General features: G+C 45.1%; 1 protein-coding gene across 1 annotated transcript in view; it reads left to right on the top strand.

Moving 5' to 3' along the window:
- SLC6A14 (solute carrier family 6 member 14) overlaps nt 1-15288 on the top strand; it is a 28781-nt gene that overhangs the window by 9584 nt on the left and 3909 nt on the right. Inside the window, exons 4-13 of the mRNA XM_030576251.1 lie at nt 775-936; nt 2127-2265; nt 3938-4070; nt 6264-6404; nt 7810-8038; nt 8984-9109; nt 9655-9773; nt 10556-10655; nt 11160-11269; nt 12889-13056. Of these exons, the coding sequence (XP_030432111.1) occupies nt 775-936; nt 2127-2265; nt 3938-4070; nt 6264-6404; nt 7810-8038; nt 8984-9109; nt 9655-9773; nt 10556-10655; nt 11160-11269; nt 12889-13056 (1427 nt within the window). The remainder of the gene's footprint in view (nt 1-774; nt 937-2126; nt 2266-3937; nt 4071-6263; nt 6405-7809; nt 8039-8983; nt 9110-9654; nt 9774-10555; nt 10656-11159; nt 11270-12888; nt 13057-15288) is intronic.

The following is a 15288-nucleotide window of genomic DNA, read 5'->3' as shown; positions in this document are numbered from 1 at the left end:
GGATTGGGTGATGATATTCCCTACAGCTATTAAAATGTAGTGTGTCTCCCCTGCCAACTCTTCAGCAATGCTGAGGCTTTTTTTGTTTATTGCAATCTGCAACCTATAAATCCCAAAGTGCACCCTCCTTCCTGGTAGACAGGCAACTTTTTCAGAATTAAAATGGAACATGCATATTCTTGTGTCCTCTAATTCTGTCTCTTCTCTAGCCCGATTCTAATAGATCAGGATGCAACAGGGACAATACAAATAGTTATCAGAGTTTTTAAACATTACAAAGTTCTACCACTTTGCGTTTGAAGCTCAAGTACCATTCTCCATCATGGGATCTCCTCAAGAGAGCTTTGCCTACACCACATGGTATAAGATCCATCCTGAACTTTTCTCTGCAGTACAGTAGATCTATCATGTGTTTGCATGTCGCTTTTGTCTGGTCTGGTCTCTTTCTGATGTCACATCAGCCTTCGCTGCTTCCTCTCTGTGCACATGTGGAACTCCTGTCCCAAGCTGGCAGTGAATGAAGAGTGCGTTGAAAGGAACCATGCTCATTGTACATATGCAGGGAATTGAGATATGCCCAAGGGTTATTCACAGGGAATTGTCTTTTCCTGGTATGTATATCCAACAATACTGTGCAATCCAGTGGACAGTCAAATCATTTTTAGGCAATGTGTAGGAAGGGTAGAGAAATGTGGAGTTCACTGAAGCTGATGATTGACGTTCTCCTTATACTGTGTTTGGATTGGATGATGAAACTTCTGCTCTCTTTTCTAGGAGTGGGAATCACGATGGTCATCATCACCTTCTTGGTGACGGTCTATTACAATGTTATCATTGCCTATGCCCTCTACTATCTGTTTGCCTCCTTTCAAAGTGTACTGCCATGGTCGGACTGCTTTGTGTGGGCAGATGAAAATTGCAGCAAAACACCTGTAGGTACGGTACTTTTAAATAATCCACACTATTACTAGGAATAATTCCATTGCTTCTGTTTCCCAGTAATAAACAAAAGGCATTGAAAAGGGCAGTAGGGGGACAGTTAGTTGGCCATGATGCTGTCTGGAAACCTTACCTTGAGAACCAGTTGACACCTGGACTAATCTTCTTTCTATCTGCCTGTAGCATTTGCCCATGTGATCTGTTGGGAACTAGAATGACTCCTCCTCTTTGCCTTTCTACCCATCTTTCCTTCTTCCCTAGAATAACACATTTCTAGACTGGTATAAAATCACCAAACATACCACACTGCAATTTCCTTAGTGCTTTGTGACAAAGAAATGGCTGTCCTAATGCAAAAGAAATGCACACCTATTTTTCCAAAATCCTTTATCCTATATGTGTGGCTTTGTTAACACCATGTGTTGGATGGACATTGGCTTCATGTTTCATCATGTCTTTAGATAATATTTCCAGACTATTGATTGGCTGTGTGCATGCATGTTTAAAAATTGTAATTCCCCATCCCCCGAAGTTTAATAGTTTATCACAGACTGCAGTTCTGATATTATTTAACAGTTTTACATTTATACATTTCAAGGAGATTCTCTTTTAAAAGACTAATAACAATGTTTCACCCCATATTAAAAGAGTGCTGGATTGGTATAAAAGTCAGACAAATTGCCTCAAAATTCTGCACTACAATTTCACCAAGGTTTCATGTCAGGTAAATCCTCTTGCTGATAGTGCTGTTTAATGCATTGATTAACTCTTGTTTGGCTTAAACTGTAGCCAAGAGATTTGTAGTACATTTTAAAGAGAACTAGGAATAATGTCAGTCTGTTCCCATCAATATGATATGGGGTTGCTATAGATGAGTGTGAACTGAAATACTGGATCTGGCCCTTACATTATCAAAGAGGTGGAAATCCTAACTGCACCCAGTTCTAATTTTTGCAAATGTTTCCTATCTTTATGTTAGGCCAGCCAGATTCCCAGTGCTGGACCCACCAGACCTGGGAGTGTTTGGGTAGGGAGCCAAATCCACATCTGAAAGTGGTGGCTGGGGTCTGTTTGTAGTTACCACGAGAAAACACACTGAAGCCATAACAACACGAAAAAGGCACTCACTGTAATCAAAGTCTGTTTCTGATTTCACCACTGAACAGTAACAACCCTTTCTCTTTTAGTGAGTGATTGCAATACGACCTTACCAAACGGGGTGATCGTTCACACAAACTACTCGTACGTCACCAGCAACAATCTAACCTGTCTCAACGGCAGCTTAACGTATAAACAAGTGCAGCTTCCCAGTGAGCAGTACTGGAAGTGAGTACACAGCACCACTTTTACATTGCTAAACTCCGTATGTGCTGGGCGGGGTTTGGGGAACTCTCTGTAACTCACACCACGCTCTAGAAACAGCTCTGGGCCAAGCTCATGGGACTGCAAACTAAACCTCAGCAGTTCTGTCCGGAAAACACTAAATACTGAATCAGGGGTGACGCATGGAACACAAGTCACAGAGAAGCACAAGAAAAATTTATAACTAAGAAATAAATAATAAAATTGAGGAAGTGTTCTCCCCTTAAACTCCCAACATAAGGCACGTTCTTTATCCCAAATTAGGATGTTGAAAATATGCAGCCAGTCCACTTGCCTTTTATAGACCTGTCATTACAGAACACTTTCCAGGACAGGCAAGTGTTCATAATGTGCAGATGTCTCACCTGCATACCCCACACTTAGGTGTATGATTCACTGCTGCCTGATGATGAATAAAGTAATAGGCCCTGCCAGGGTGTGCATTAACATGCCATCAGTTCACCTGGGGCCAGAAGCCGCGTGGCTCCAGAGCCCCTGGAAGAGTATCACTCGTGAATCAGTGCTCACCGTAGGATGGTTTGTCGCTGTTACGATACAGATCTTTCAGAACCACTCTGTGTCCGTCACCCAGGCACCTGGAGCTGCACAAAAGCCCATAACACAAAGGTGTTTTTCTCCTAGGACTATTCCACTGGCCACTTGCTCCTTCACTTTCTTTACCATTCTCAGCTGGTATAAATAACTGTAACTCCACTGAGGAAAATCTGGCCCTAAATTGGAATCTACCTACTTCCATTTTCATAATGCTAATTGAGCTGGCAATGAGCGGAAAACTAGCTGGTTTGTTGGAGAGGTGTTTTCCTCCAGCTCCTCTCAGCCTGGCAGCACCAGGCTCGTCCTTTTAGTTAACAACCCGAGCTGGCTCTGTGCAGTAAGGTTCTCGTTTTAAAAACAGCGCAGTCGTGTCTATACGCCTACTGGGCGTCAACCCAAGGCAGGGGTGAGAGGAAAGCACTGGTTTCTCTTTGAAGCCTCCAAAGAAACCAGCTTTCCCACCACTCCCAGCCAGGCCTGCTACCCAGGAGGTCAATGGAATTTAAGTACTTGCTGGAAATCAGCAAATAGTTAAAAGTTTAAACAGACACATTTAAGAGCCCAGCTGGGAGGCGGGGGTGGAGAGGGGCTGACAGGCTGTGCATCAATGGAAGTCTAAAAGGGTGTCATCAGGAGCAGGGAGAAAACTTGTTCACCTTAGCCTCCAATGATAGAACAAGAAGCAATGGGCTTAAACTGCAGCAAGGAAGATTTAGGTTGGACATTAGGAAAAAGTTCCTAACTGTCAGGGTAGTTAAACACTGGAATAGATTGCCTAGGGAAGTTGTGGAATCTCCATCGCTGGAGATATTTAAGAGTATGTTAGATAAATGTCTATCAGGGATGGTCTAGACAGTATTTGGTCCTGCCATGAGGGCAGGGGACTGGACTCGATGACCTCTCGAGGTCCCTTCCAGTCCTAGAGTCTATGAGTCTATGGGTGTGACATCTCCAGCTAGACAGACATGAGCATCCCCTCTCCAGAGGTGGCTCTGGATAATCAGTGGGGTTCTTCATGCTAGCAGCTGCCACGCCCTGGTGCAAGCGATGCGATGCTGATCACGATGTCCTGTGCTTTCAGTAAAGTGGTCCTTCGGCGCTCCAGCGGGCTGGACGAGACAGGTGAAATTGTCTGGTACTTGGCCCTCTGCCTGCTCCTATCCTGGCTGATAGTCGGAGCTGCATTATTTAAAGGGATAAAATCTTCAGGAAAGGTAAGTCGAGAGGAACCCGTGCTAGATTTCTGGGACTGATTCTGCTGAGAGATGATCCCAGCTTCAGTGGCAGCTCAGCACCTGGTGGAGTCAGGCCCTGATTCACTAGCCCATGACACAGGCAATATCTGACTTGGCTGCTGCTGTTTGCTCATATTTTACATGACATGGATAAAGCACCTGGAGCCTGATTCTGCCACCCTGACCTGAGCTCAACGATCCCTTATTCCACCAAGAACGATGCTGTTGGGCCTTCTTATGATCACCTGAGAGACGTCGGCTGAGTTCCTGTTATAGCCTGGTCTCTTGTGATGCATGCACATGTGTGCACACACGCACACGCACTCACACACGCACACACACACACACACACACACTGCACGTGCATGCACGCACACACACATGCACAGGCAAATCCACTGAGCGTGCACACACACACACACTGCACATGCGTGGACACACACACACACACACACACAGTATGCACATGTCTGTGATACCTACAGACTACCTAGGTTTAGCCTGAAAGCATGAGACCGATCCTGCATACAGATAAACACATGCCACTTCCTGCTGCATTGTAAAGTCCTGTCTCTGTCAACAGGAGCCCTCGAGGCTGTAGTCAGGGACTAGGCAGGAAGACTTTTTTTTCAGACTCAGGCCCACTGAAGTCACGTGACAGCCTCCAGGCTCTGAGTTGGTACGTCAGTCCAGGCCCTGCAGCTCAGTTGGACAGAGAGACGTCACCGCACAGCAGTGCTCCAGCCAGAGGGGCAACGTCTGCTGGGTCGGCCTCGCTGGTCCTCAGGGGATGTCTATCCTGTAGCTGGGGGAGTGACTGCAGCACCTGAGACGCTGGCTCCCGTAACAATAGCAGAGAAGCCGCAGCACCCTGGGCTGTACAAGCCCACCCCCGACCGCGGGAGCATACGCAAAGCCAGCCCGGCCTGCCACGGCGTCTCTGCCGGTGTTACTGGAGCAGGCTAGCTGAAAGCTAGCTTGGGGTGTGCTGCAGCCACACCTCTGAGCATTCATTCATAACCCCAAGGCCTCCCATCCAGCCAGGCTCCACACCCAGCCTGAAGATCCCCCTCTCCCCAGGCCATGAGAGACGGAGGAGCCACTGGGGCTAAAGAGGGCTCCTCTCCTGCTTTCAGCCAGGAGGTCACTGTTACTCATTTTCTTACGAGAGGCCCGGCCCCCTTGCCTGTTTTCTTGACTCCCCGTTCTTCTCTTGTTCTTTCTTTGCTCCCATAGGTTTCTCCTTCTCCCTGGCTCCTCCAGTTCCTTGCTCAGTCCCGCCCCCCCCATCCCCCATATCTATCTCTATCGTCCCACCTGAATCTCCGCCTCCCTGCACCTAACAAACTTGATTTTCTTTCCCTTCCTCCCATGTCTGTCTCCTTCTCTGCTTGCTTCCCCATCACTTTTCTCTGCCTCTCACTCTTCTCCACAACACAATTTCCTTCCCCTTCTCCTGTCTCTTTGGGCCATACCAGCCTCTAGTTCCTTCCTCCTCTTAGGGGTCCTGGGCACTGGCTCTGCTTTTGACCTATAGGCCCTTCCCTCCCAGCATCAGAACAGGCATGTCCCTTGGGCAATTAGAAAGAGGTTCTTGGAGCCAGTGCAGCCAGTGTGTTGTGATGCAATGCTATGGCAAGGCATAACCAGCTCATCTGCCTCAGTTACAGAGGTAAATGACAGTGAAACCTGCAGCGAGCACCACCGCCAGAATTATCGTTATTTATTTGTACTGTGGTAACACCTAGGAGCCCCAGTTTATAGCCCATGACCCTGCTGCGCCATGCGCTGTACAAATGCAGGAAAAAAGGTCTCTGCCCCAACAAGCTTACAGCTCCCTTTGTTCAGTAACTAAATCTGCTCCCCTAGTTTTGTAGTAAATATCCCACTGCTAGCCAGCTGGCTTGGGCAGGTCCTGAGGTGCTCACTGGGACAGGTTGGGTGAGGTTTGTTTGCCATTGTCGTGCACAGTTTATGAATGCAGACTGGTAATTTGTAGAGATGAACCAGGGAATGGTCACGTCCAGACTTGAATCCAGACTTTTCCAGCCCAGAGATGAATCCAGTGAATGGTTTGTTTGGATCCAGAGGTTTGGTTCAGGCCCTTTCTGGTCATTTTTATGTAGCATTTCCCTCCAAGCCTAAGGCTTCTCCCTCCATTTCTCTTGGCAGGTTGTTTACTTCACAGCTCTCTTTCCATATGTTGTCCTCGTTATCCTGCTTGTCCGAGGTGCCACCCTGGAAGGTGCTCGGGATGGCATTGAGTATTACATTGGAACACAGTCCAATTTCACAAAGCTGGTGGAGGCAGAGGTGAGACTCAGGGGTGGTTCTGAAAGCATAACATATTTGCTTGCTTAGATCAGCTGGCAATTACACGATCTCAAAGTTTTTAAAGGCTGGCATGTGGCTTGGTTTCCAGAATACAATAGCTTCCTTCTTAACCAGACAGACTCCTCTTATCCCTCCCTTCCTGTGATTATCTAAAATTGGATCCTGCCTTCCAGAAACCCATAATTACAGCGAAACCCTTTCTCCCCATAGAGCCCATTTATCCAGAAAAAGGGCAAGTCTGCCACATCATTTGAACAAAGAGGGGTCTGAGTAGGGTTGCCTACTATCACAGCTACATCTGAGGTTTCTGTGTTACCATCCTCCGTTTTTCCAGAGTGTGTAACTTTACTTGCTAGCCAAGGACATACCCTATGGCCCGGTGATAAAGTTCTAGCCATGAGAGTGAGTTTTAGGGCTGCCTGCTTTGATTATCATGAATTTCAAGGCATTTTATCTGCAGGTTTTATGAGTGTTTGAGCTTCAGTTTTAGTCTGGTCACCTAAAACTGTGCCTTGCCCTGGAACTTAAATCGGGGTAGAATAAGGGGTGGAGAGCAAGGGAGGAGACTTACTCCTAGCATGGATCTTCTCTGAGGTTCTCTCCAACACCAATTCCTATTTTAAGACCCAAGCTCAGGTGTGGTTCTTCCTAGCATGCTATAATAAAGCCTGGCCGGGGGCTAGGGACAGCACTTAGAGCCTTGCACACTCAGCTATCTCTCCGGATCTCACCTCTGTCACAGCAATGGCTGCTGCCATATTATTGCTGGTTGGTGTCCAGTATCGTTTGGTTCTCAGTGGATGGGTATCTGGTGCACATCACCTGAAAAGTTAGTGTAACCTGGGATTGCCTCCCCAGTCACAGAAGCAGTTCTTTCAGGTCCCCGTCTGAGGAGCATGGGTGGGACCATGTGTGTGGCAGCTTCCACCATTGCCAGCTTGCGCTGTCTGTTTTATTTCTATATTTGTGTTTCTATGACATTCATATCTCAGCGCCTCCCAGACACATCCGTGAATTACATCTCTCCTTGCTCCTGTGCAGTAGGAAAGTACTTTCCCCACCGGTCTGACCTATTGGGAAACTGAAATGCAGAACATTTAGATGACTTTGCCAAAGGTCACACAGGTGGTCAATGGCCAAGGTAGGAATAGAATCAAGATCTGCTGATTCTGGTTCAGTGCCTTAAGCACAAGACCAGCCTTCATGCCCTTTGGATAGGGAACGTCACTCCCCGGGTTCATTGATATGTGACACTTCTCACTAAAATTCCGTAACATTATTTTAAAAAAAATGCAACACCGCTTACAGAACACACCTAATGGGTTAGAACAAGTATTTGGGGGTAAATAATATAATAATCTACCTTAAATTATTTCTGTTTTAGGTTTGGAAAGATGCAGCTACTCAGATATTCTTCTCCCTGTCGGTGGCCTGGGGGGGCCTGGTCGCTCTCTCCTCTTACAATAAGTTCCATAACAATTGCTATTCTGATGCCATTGTTGTTTGTTCAGTAAACTGCCTCACCAGCGTGTTTGCGGGATTTGCGATATTCTCTGTTTTGGGTCATATGGCTTTCCTGGCAGACAGACCCGTCTCTGAAGTTGTAGACTCAGGTTTGTTTGATAGTCTCACTATTCATCTCAAAGTCTTCTTGTCTGACACACTCTTGAGTTGTTTTCTAAACCTATTTAATCTCCGCTGCTGTGACCGTAGTTTATTGGTGCCAAGCACTTTCTGCGTATATAGGTTTGAAAGAAGGAGGATGTTCTGTCCTGGTTTTCCATCACTAGTTGACTTCATGCTGTCCACCATAAGTCAATGGAACTTCTACTCCTAAGCCACTAAGGAGCTATTGAAAACCCCACCCTATGTATCAAGTGTATCTCAGCTGATGGGCAGGAGCAATGATAGATTGATACATACGGTAATAGAAGAGGACATTTCAAAAAATGAAAATACAGGCTTGATATTGATTCTGTTTGTCCTATTGGATCAAATATGTTAGTAAATCTTCCAACTTGTACGTGAAATTCATCCCATACTCAAGGCCTGTGCACAGTTTAAGTCCCACTGAAATGCTAACAATAGGGCTTGAGTGGTTCTAAAGTAGCACACAAGCTTTTGGGATGACCAGATCTTCTCACCAGGGGGAGTTTCACCTCTCATCTATTTACGAACCCTAGACCTTCCTGTTTTGCTATTGGGATACTTTCTTGTTCAGGATCTTCCTGTAATATTAGCCTATTCAAATCTGAATGAAAGTAATGAAATGTCATTAGTAGTTTTCTGCAATCCTATTTAGCCACAGCTAATAAACCTGAGCTTTAATGAAGTTTGGTTCAGCAATTTCAGGCTACATCCTGCTTTGGTTATAGTCAGTAGCAAAACTTCCATTGACTTTAATGGTGTTGGATTTAGTCTTTAAATTGCCCAACCAACACCTGACTTTGTACGACAAGTTCTGATATAATTTCCCATTATTTAAGTTTAAAAGAAATGAGTCAATTTTGCACTGACTGGGTCATGATAATAATGTATCTTCTCCTCCTCTATTTCAGGGTTTGATTTGGCATTTGTTGTCTATCCATCAGCTCTCTCCAAACTACCAGTTGCCCCTCTTTGGTCCTTTTTATTTTTCTTCATGCTTTTACTGTTGGGGCTTGACTCTCAGTTTGCTTCCATAGGTGAGTAAGACATGACATTAGAGCTGGGTCAAATTTGTCAGCTGATTTCCCCCTTCCTCCCCCCCCAAACACCCGTAGACTTGGAATAACCAAAACATTTCAAGAATTTGTGTCAATTTCAGTGACCCATCCCAAAACCCTTCCAAAAATCAAATTTTCATTTTGACATTTTCCAGATTAAACATTTTCATTTTTCAATTTCCAGTGACATATTTAGAAATTTCCTTCAATTTTATTTTGAAGAAATTTTAAAACGCTTGAAAATTTCAGGTTGAACAAAATATTTTGTTCGGTGCAGAATTATTTTCTTTCAACTTTTCAGTTTGCTGAACATGTTGAAATTTTTTCATTTCAAGTGAATTGAAGTTGACAATTATTTTATTTATTTATTTATTTACTTATTTTCAGAAGAGCCAGTGAATGAAAAAAATCAGTTATTCATACCATTCTGCTTAAAATAACAAAATGCTTCTTGGTTAGTGTTAGCTTCATTTCTTCATTTTGCTGCCGATGTGCAACAAGTAACATTCTCTCTTCCCCTGCAGAAACAGTGACAACCACCATACAAGATGTATACCCCAAAGTGATGAAAAAGATGAGGGTTCCTGTAACTCTGGGATTATGCATGCTGCTGTTTTTTCTTGGTCTCATCTGCGTCACTCAGGTATAACATTAACTCTTTGTTGGCAATGGGTTTAATTATGGTTCAGCTGGTGGGGGAATTTGTACAAGACAGTACAATCATTTCCCTGTGTGACAAGCAAGTCTTGTGTTTCTGTATTCTGAGAGAGGTGACCTCCATGCCCCCAATTCTGCAAACACCTATGGACATGCTTAATTTATGCATACCAGAAGTCCTACTAGCAGTATTTGCAGAATCCAGTCCTCTGAAATGACTATAATCTTTTAAATGGGAGGCTTTGTCAGCTTATAATTTGTGAGCTGTTCTTTTACTGTCTGTGAGCCATTGATTTAATTTTTTTTCTTCAGTTCAGGAGATTAATTTGTGTAATCTTTGTGTGTAACCCACACGAGGAGCTTCTGGGTCTTTGTCCCCCTCTAGTGGCTGGTGCATAACAGAGAATAAAAGTCAACTTCAGCAGCACACTGCTAGCGTTACTCCTTTAGGTCAATCCACAAAAGCTGATGTTATAGAACCCAGGGTCCCAGATTCAAACCCTGCTATCCTGTTATGTGTGTTTTTATATGTGCTTTATTAGTACAATAGTGATCAGGAGTATGCCATCAAATGCACTTGTCTGTTTTAAATGTAAATATTTAAATGAAATAATGTGCAATGAATGAGATATCCACCTCTGGGAAACAGGGGTTTTAAATAAAAACCCAGACTGAGGTTTAATTCAGTTGGCATGAGCACCTCATACTGCCATACAAAAGGTTACTAGCACTGGGTGAAAAGCTGCCTCTTTATTCTTTGTTTTTCAGGCAGGAATTTACTGGGTGAACCTAGTGGATCATTTCTGTGCTGGATGGGGGATCCTTTTTGCAGCGGTCCTGGAAATAATAGGCATTAGCTGGATTTATGGTAAATCATTGACACTGGAAAATCAAGCTGTGGCAATGCAAATAATCCAGGTCATATCACAGACATAAAACCAAAACATTCTACAGGAAAATTTGCATAATATCTCAATGGTTAAAAATATCTCTTGGTCCAAATCATTAGAACATAAGAACAGCCATACTGGGTCAGACCAATGGTCCATCTAGCCCAGTACCCTGTCTTCTGACAGTGACTAATGCCAGATGCTTCAAAGGGAATAAACAGAACAGGGCAATCATTGAGTGATCTACACCCTGTTGTCCACTCCCAGCTCCTGGCAATCAGAGGCTAGGGATACTCAGAGCATGGAGTTTCATCCCTGCCCATCCTGGCTAATAGCCATTTCTGGACCGATCCTCCATGAACTTATCAGTAAGGAGCAATGCATCCATGCTTTGTAGCGCTCCCCATACTTGCTTTCTGTGCATATAAAACCCATGTTCTAGACCCGATCCTACAATGCCCTCTTTGGCCAACTTCCAATAGGAGGAAACCGATTTATCCAAGACACTGAAATGATGATTGGCAAGAAGAGCTGGTGGTTCTGGCTGTGGTGGAGAGCATGCTGGTTCTTCATTACCCCTGTTCTCTTGTGTGTAAGTACAACACTCAAACTACTCGGAATTTTTGGCCAAGTACATATTCATTCCACCTTGAACAGTTTCCCTGTAGAGATTTGGGGATGCCCCTCTGAGCCTGCTTTAAAGCCAGCGTAACAGGCCAACTGAGGTTTCTCCACGTGTCTGGTAACTCAGACGCCATCCCTGAAGAGCATCCCTCCCTGGGCACAGGACACATGGCTGCTGCCTTCGTGCTCTGGCACTGCCTGGCCAGTGCCTAGCAACTCAAGGTTTAAGGAATGCACAGGGGGTTACCGGCATTGCTAGGAGCCAAAAGGCCATTCCTGGAGATCAGACTAATGGCAACTAAGTCATTCCTTAAAGTGAGAGCAACAAGGTCTCCATATCTCCAACACTGCCCATCAGGAGCAGAGCGGGGTTGCTGCAGCCCTAGAGCTGGCGTATGGCCTTAGCAGAAGGGGAAATGTTTCAGGATCTGTGTGGACCTGAATGTGGGGTGGGGCAGGGAACTCTCTCGCATGAGTTCCCTTCCCTGGAGAAGTTGACTGATTTCCGGCCATGGGGCAGGTTCTGGCCCCCAGCTCCCCCACTGGTGTATGGGGCTGATGTTTCCAGGGATGGTGCCCAGCCGCTTTCCCCTGTTTGTCACATCCCCTGGCTCGTCCCAGTTTGGGATATTGGAATTTCCCGTGGGATGGAAATTCCATGTTCAGACCAGCTCTAGTGCCCTGCAGAATAGCTCTGACTTTTCCAAATGTGCCCCCAGCCAGTTTTGAATCTACCATCCATCTTATCTTCCTCATATGAAGCCCCATGTATCAAAGGCCTTACCTGGAAATACTCATTCATCGCTCTGAAATTTCTCCTCTCAGTTCCCACCCTTTCTCTTCCCCACATTCCTGATCGATTTGATTGGGCTACTAAATCTCTGACACAATTCTCCTGAGGCCAATGGCATTACACCTGGGACGAACCAGCCCTTTCACCACATTCCTTACTCTTCAGGTTCTCTCCGATCATTGCTACTTTGTGCTGTCATGTGCTTCTCATCTTTCATATGTGCAAAACAAAAACAAAAACCACACCTGCAACTGTTGCAGATCCCTTTCTAGCAACAACATTATCTCTAATCTTTCTAGGATACCCACGAGGAAATGCTCAATGTAAATATCTTACCTGGGCAGGAATGTTCTCCAGAACTTAACTCAGCATTCTTTGCCCCAATCCTGTAAACATTCGACTAGTGCACAGAGGTATAGTGAGCTTTCCTTCCACATCCTCAGAGCATGCCTGTGCATGTAAATCGAATGTGTGAGATGTGCCTGCCGAGTTATGTGTATTTCCGAGCAACACGGGTGTTTAAATATAAAAAAATACAGGAAGTGTGTGCATGCAGGTCAATAGACACTTATAGGTCGGTAGAGGGCGATGCATGATCATTCTTATTGCCTGCCCACATTTGAAAACAAAGCCCTGAACTGCAAGCCAGAGTCTGCATACAGAAAGCACCTAGATCTCTGTCAAAGCAGCAGAGATAAATATCTTGGAGATAAATTGGTAAACCGTGTGTTCTGTAATCAGTACAAATCGCTCTGAGCTTTAGTCAGGTTTTCTCCCTCTTTTTTTTCCAACAGGTGATTTTATGCTGGTCTTTGGTCACATTTTCGCCTCCCAAGTACGGCTCAGTCGAATACCCTGCTTGGGGATCGGCCGTGGGCTGGTGCATGATTGTCTTCTGCATCATCTGGATTCCCATTGTTGCGATTGTAAAAATAGTGAAAGCTCAAGGAAACCTGTGGCAGGTAACGGTCTAAGAGAACAGCTGCAAGGGGGCCATGGGGTTAGCTGCCCTGACGGAAATTAATGGGGACACTCACCCTGACCTCACTGGGGGTAGGATTCGACTTTGACTTCATACGTTAATCAGACAAACTTGTTGGATCAAAACAAAGCCCTGTCATTGCCAGAGGTGAATTTGGCCTGACTGGTTGTCATACGAAGGTAATCAGCAATTCCCTTGGAATTTCATAGTCATTTGGCAGTTGGCAGTGTTTCCCTGTGGTATGAACGAACGTGCAGTTTGGCCTGATCTTCATGGTCTCATTTGCTGCTTTCGTTGTTATCCCAGTGCTGAACTATGCAATTTCAAATCTACAGTTGGGCTCGCATCTTCACTCAGGCCACATCCCACTGTAGTTAATAAGGGTTCTGACTGAGGAAGAGACAAAGTGGGCGATGGTGAGAGAGACGAGCTTTCAAGATACACGGAGCTCTTCAAGCCTGGGAAAGGTAGTGAGAGTGTCACAGCTAAATACACAATGCAGCCGATAATTTAGCGTAGGTAATTAGCACTTGTTCTGAGGGACCACTCAAGGTGAAAAGGCCCATTAATATCCCTGTTGTCATAGGACAAAAAGGGGAGGGGAGTAGTAGGTATAGATTGTTGTAATAAGCCATGAATCCAGTGTCTTTATTAAGACCATGGTTTTTAGTGTCTCGCAAAGTGATTAATTTAAGCTCCCAGGCTCGTCTTTTAAAGGTGTTGGTGCAGATTTCCTGGAGGATGAGGACTGAGAGGTCAGATGTAGAGTGATCACTTTGGCAAAAGTGTTCACCCACAGGTGACAGGGTGTTTTTGCCTTTAATCATTTGCCTGTGTGAGCTCATTCGAAAGTGCAGTGATTGTTGGGTTTCACACACACAGGTGTAATTGGGCATTAAAAGCACGGGATGAGGTACACAACACCACGCTTGTATAGGACCATGGATCTTGAAACGTGCATTGTGGGGTGATGACCATCATACCAGTGGAGATATGGTTGCAGGTTTGCTCAATTGTTCTGGCAGGATCTGGTGCTGCTTTGAGTTGGTGTCCTAAGTCTGTGGGAAGCTTGCTTGTGATGATGAGTTTGGAGAGGGCTGAAGAGGGGGTTCAGGAAATATTTTCCAAATAGTGGTCCCCATGAGTGGGGGTGTAACTGTTTGATGTTACCCCGTATGGGTTCCAGCGTGGGGTGGTGGGGACAACGAAGGCTGTTCGGTTGGAGGGGAGGAGGGTCTTATTTCTGTATTGAAGCAGGTTCTTTTCAGGGGATTTTGGTGGCCTGTTCCATGAGTGATCTAGTTCTCAGTAGAAAGAATGAGTAGTCCTTGTGGCACCTTAGAGACAACACATTTATTTGGGCATAAGCTTTCGTGGGCTAAAACCCACTTCATCAGATGCATGGAGTGGAAAATACAGTAGGAGGATATATTGAGAGAGAGACAGAGAGAGACACAGAGAGATAGAGAGAACATGAAAACATAAGGGTTGCCATACCGACTCTAATGAGACTAATCAAGTAAGGTGGGCTATTATCAGCAGGAGAAAAAAAGCTTTTGTAGTGAGAATCAGGATGGTCCATTTCAAACAGCTGACAACTTCTTATTGTATTTTCCACTCCATGCATCTGATGAAGTGGGTTTTAGCCCACAAAAGCTTATGCCCAAATACATTTGTTAGTCTCTAAGATGCCACAAATACTCCTCGTTCTTTTTGTTGATACAGACTAACACGACTACCACTCTGAAACTTCTCCGGTAGAGTGTCCTTGTATGGTGAAGGCAGTTTTAAATGTTTTAAGGGGTATATTCCAGACTTTCTCCTGGAAGAATACTCTGTGGTATCTGAGTGCCTGGCTGTAGGTAAGAGATCTCTTGGTGTGTTTTGGATGGTTACTGGATCTGGTGACCGGTGAGTGTCTCGTACACACTTGTCGAAGCTGATCATGGTGTCCAGGAAGTGGATGCTAGCGTGGGAGTGCTCCAGAGAGAGTTCAGTGGACGGCTCATGGTTGTTGAAGTTGTGGTGGAAGTCTGTGAGGGAGTTTAAGTTGTCTGTGCAGAGGATGAAAATATCATTGATGTACCTCTCGTATATCGAATAGTGTCTGTATAATAGTCTGGGCTGGCTGGTTGTGTGCCAATGCAGAGGTGTATTTGCCAATTCATAGACTCTAAGGCCAGAAGGGACCATCATGATCATCTTCCAAGCC

This window comes from Gopherus evgoodei, chromosome 9 (genome assembly GCF_007399415.2).
Source record: "Gopherus evgoodei ecotype Sinaloan lineage chromosome 9, rGopEvg1_v1.p, whole genome shotgun sequence".
In the NCBI taxonomy this organism is placed as follows: Eukaryota; Metazoa; Chordata; order Testudines; family Testudinidae; genus Gopherus; species Gopherus evgoodei.
This window is presented reverse-complemented; position numbering and strand designations above follow the sequence as displayed.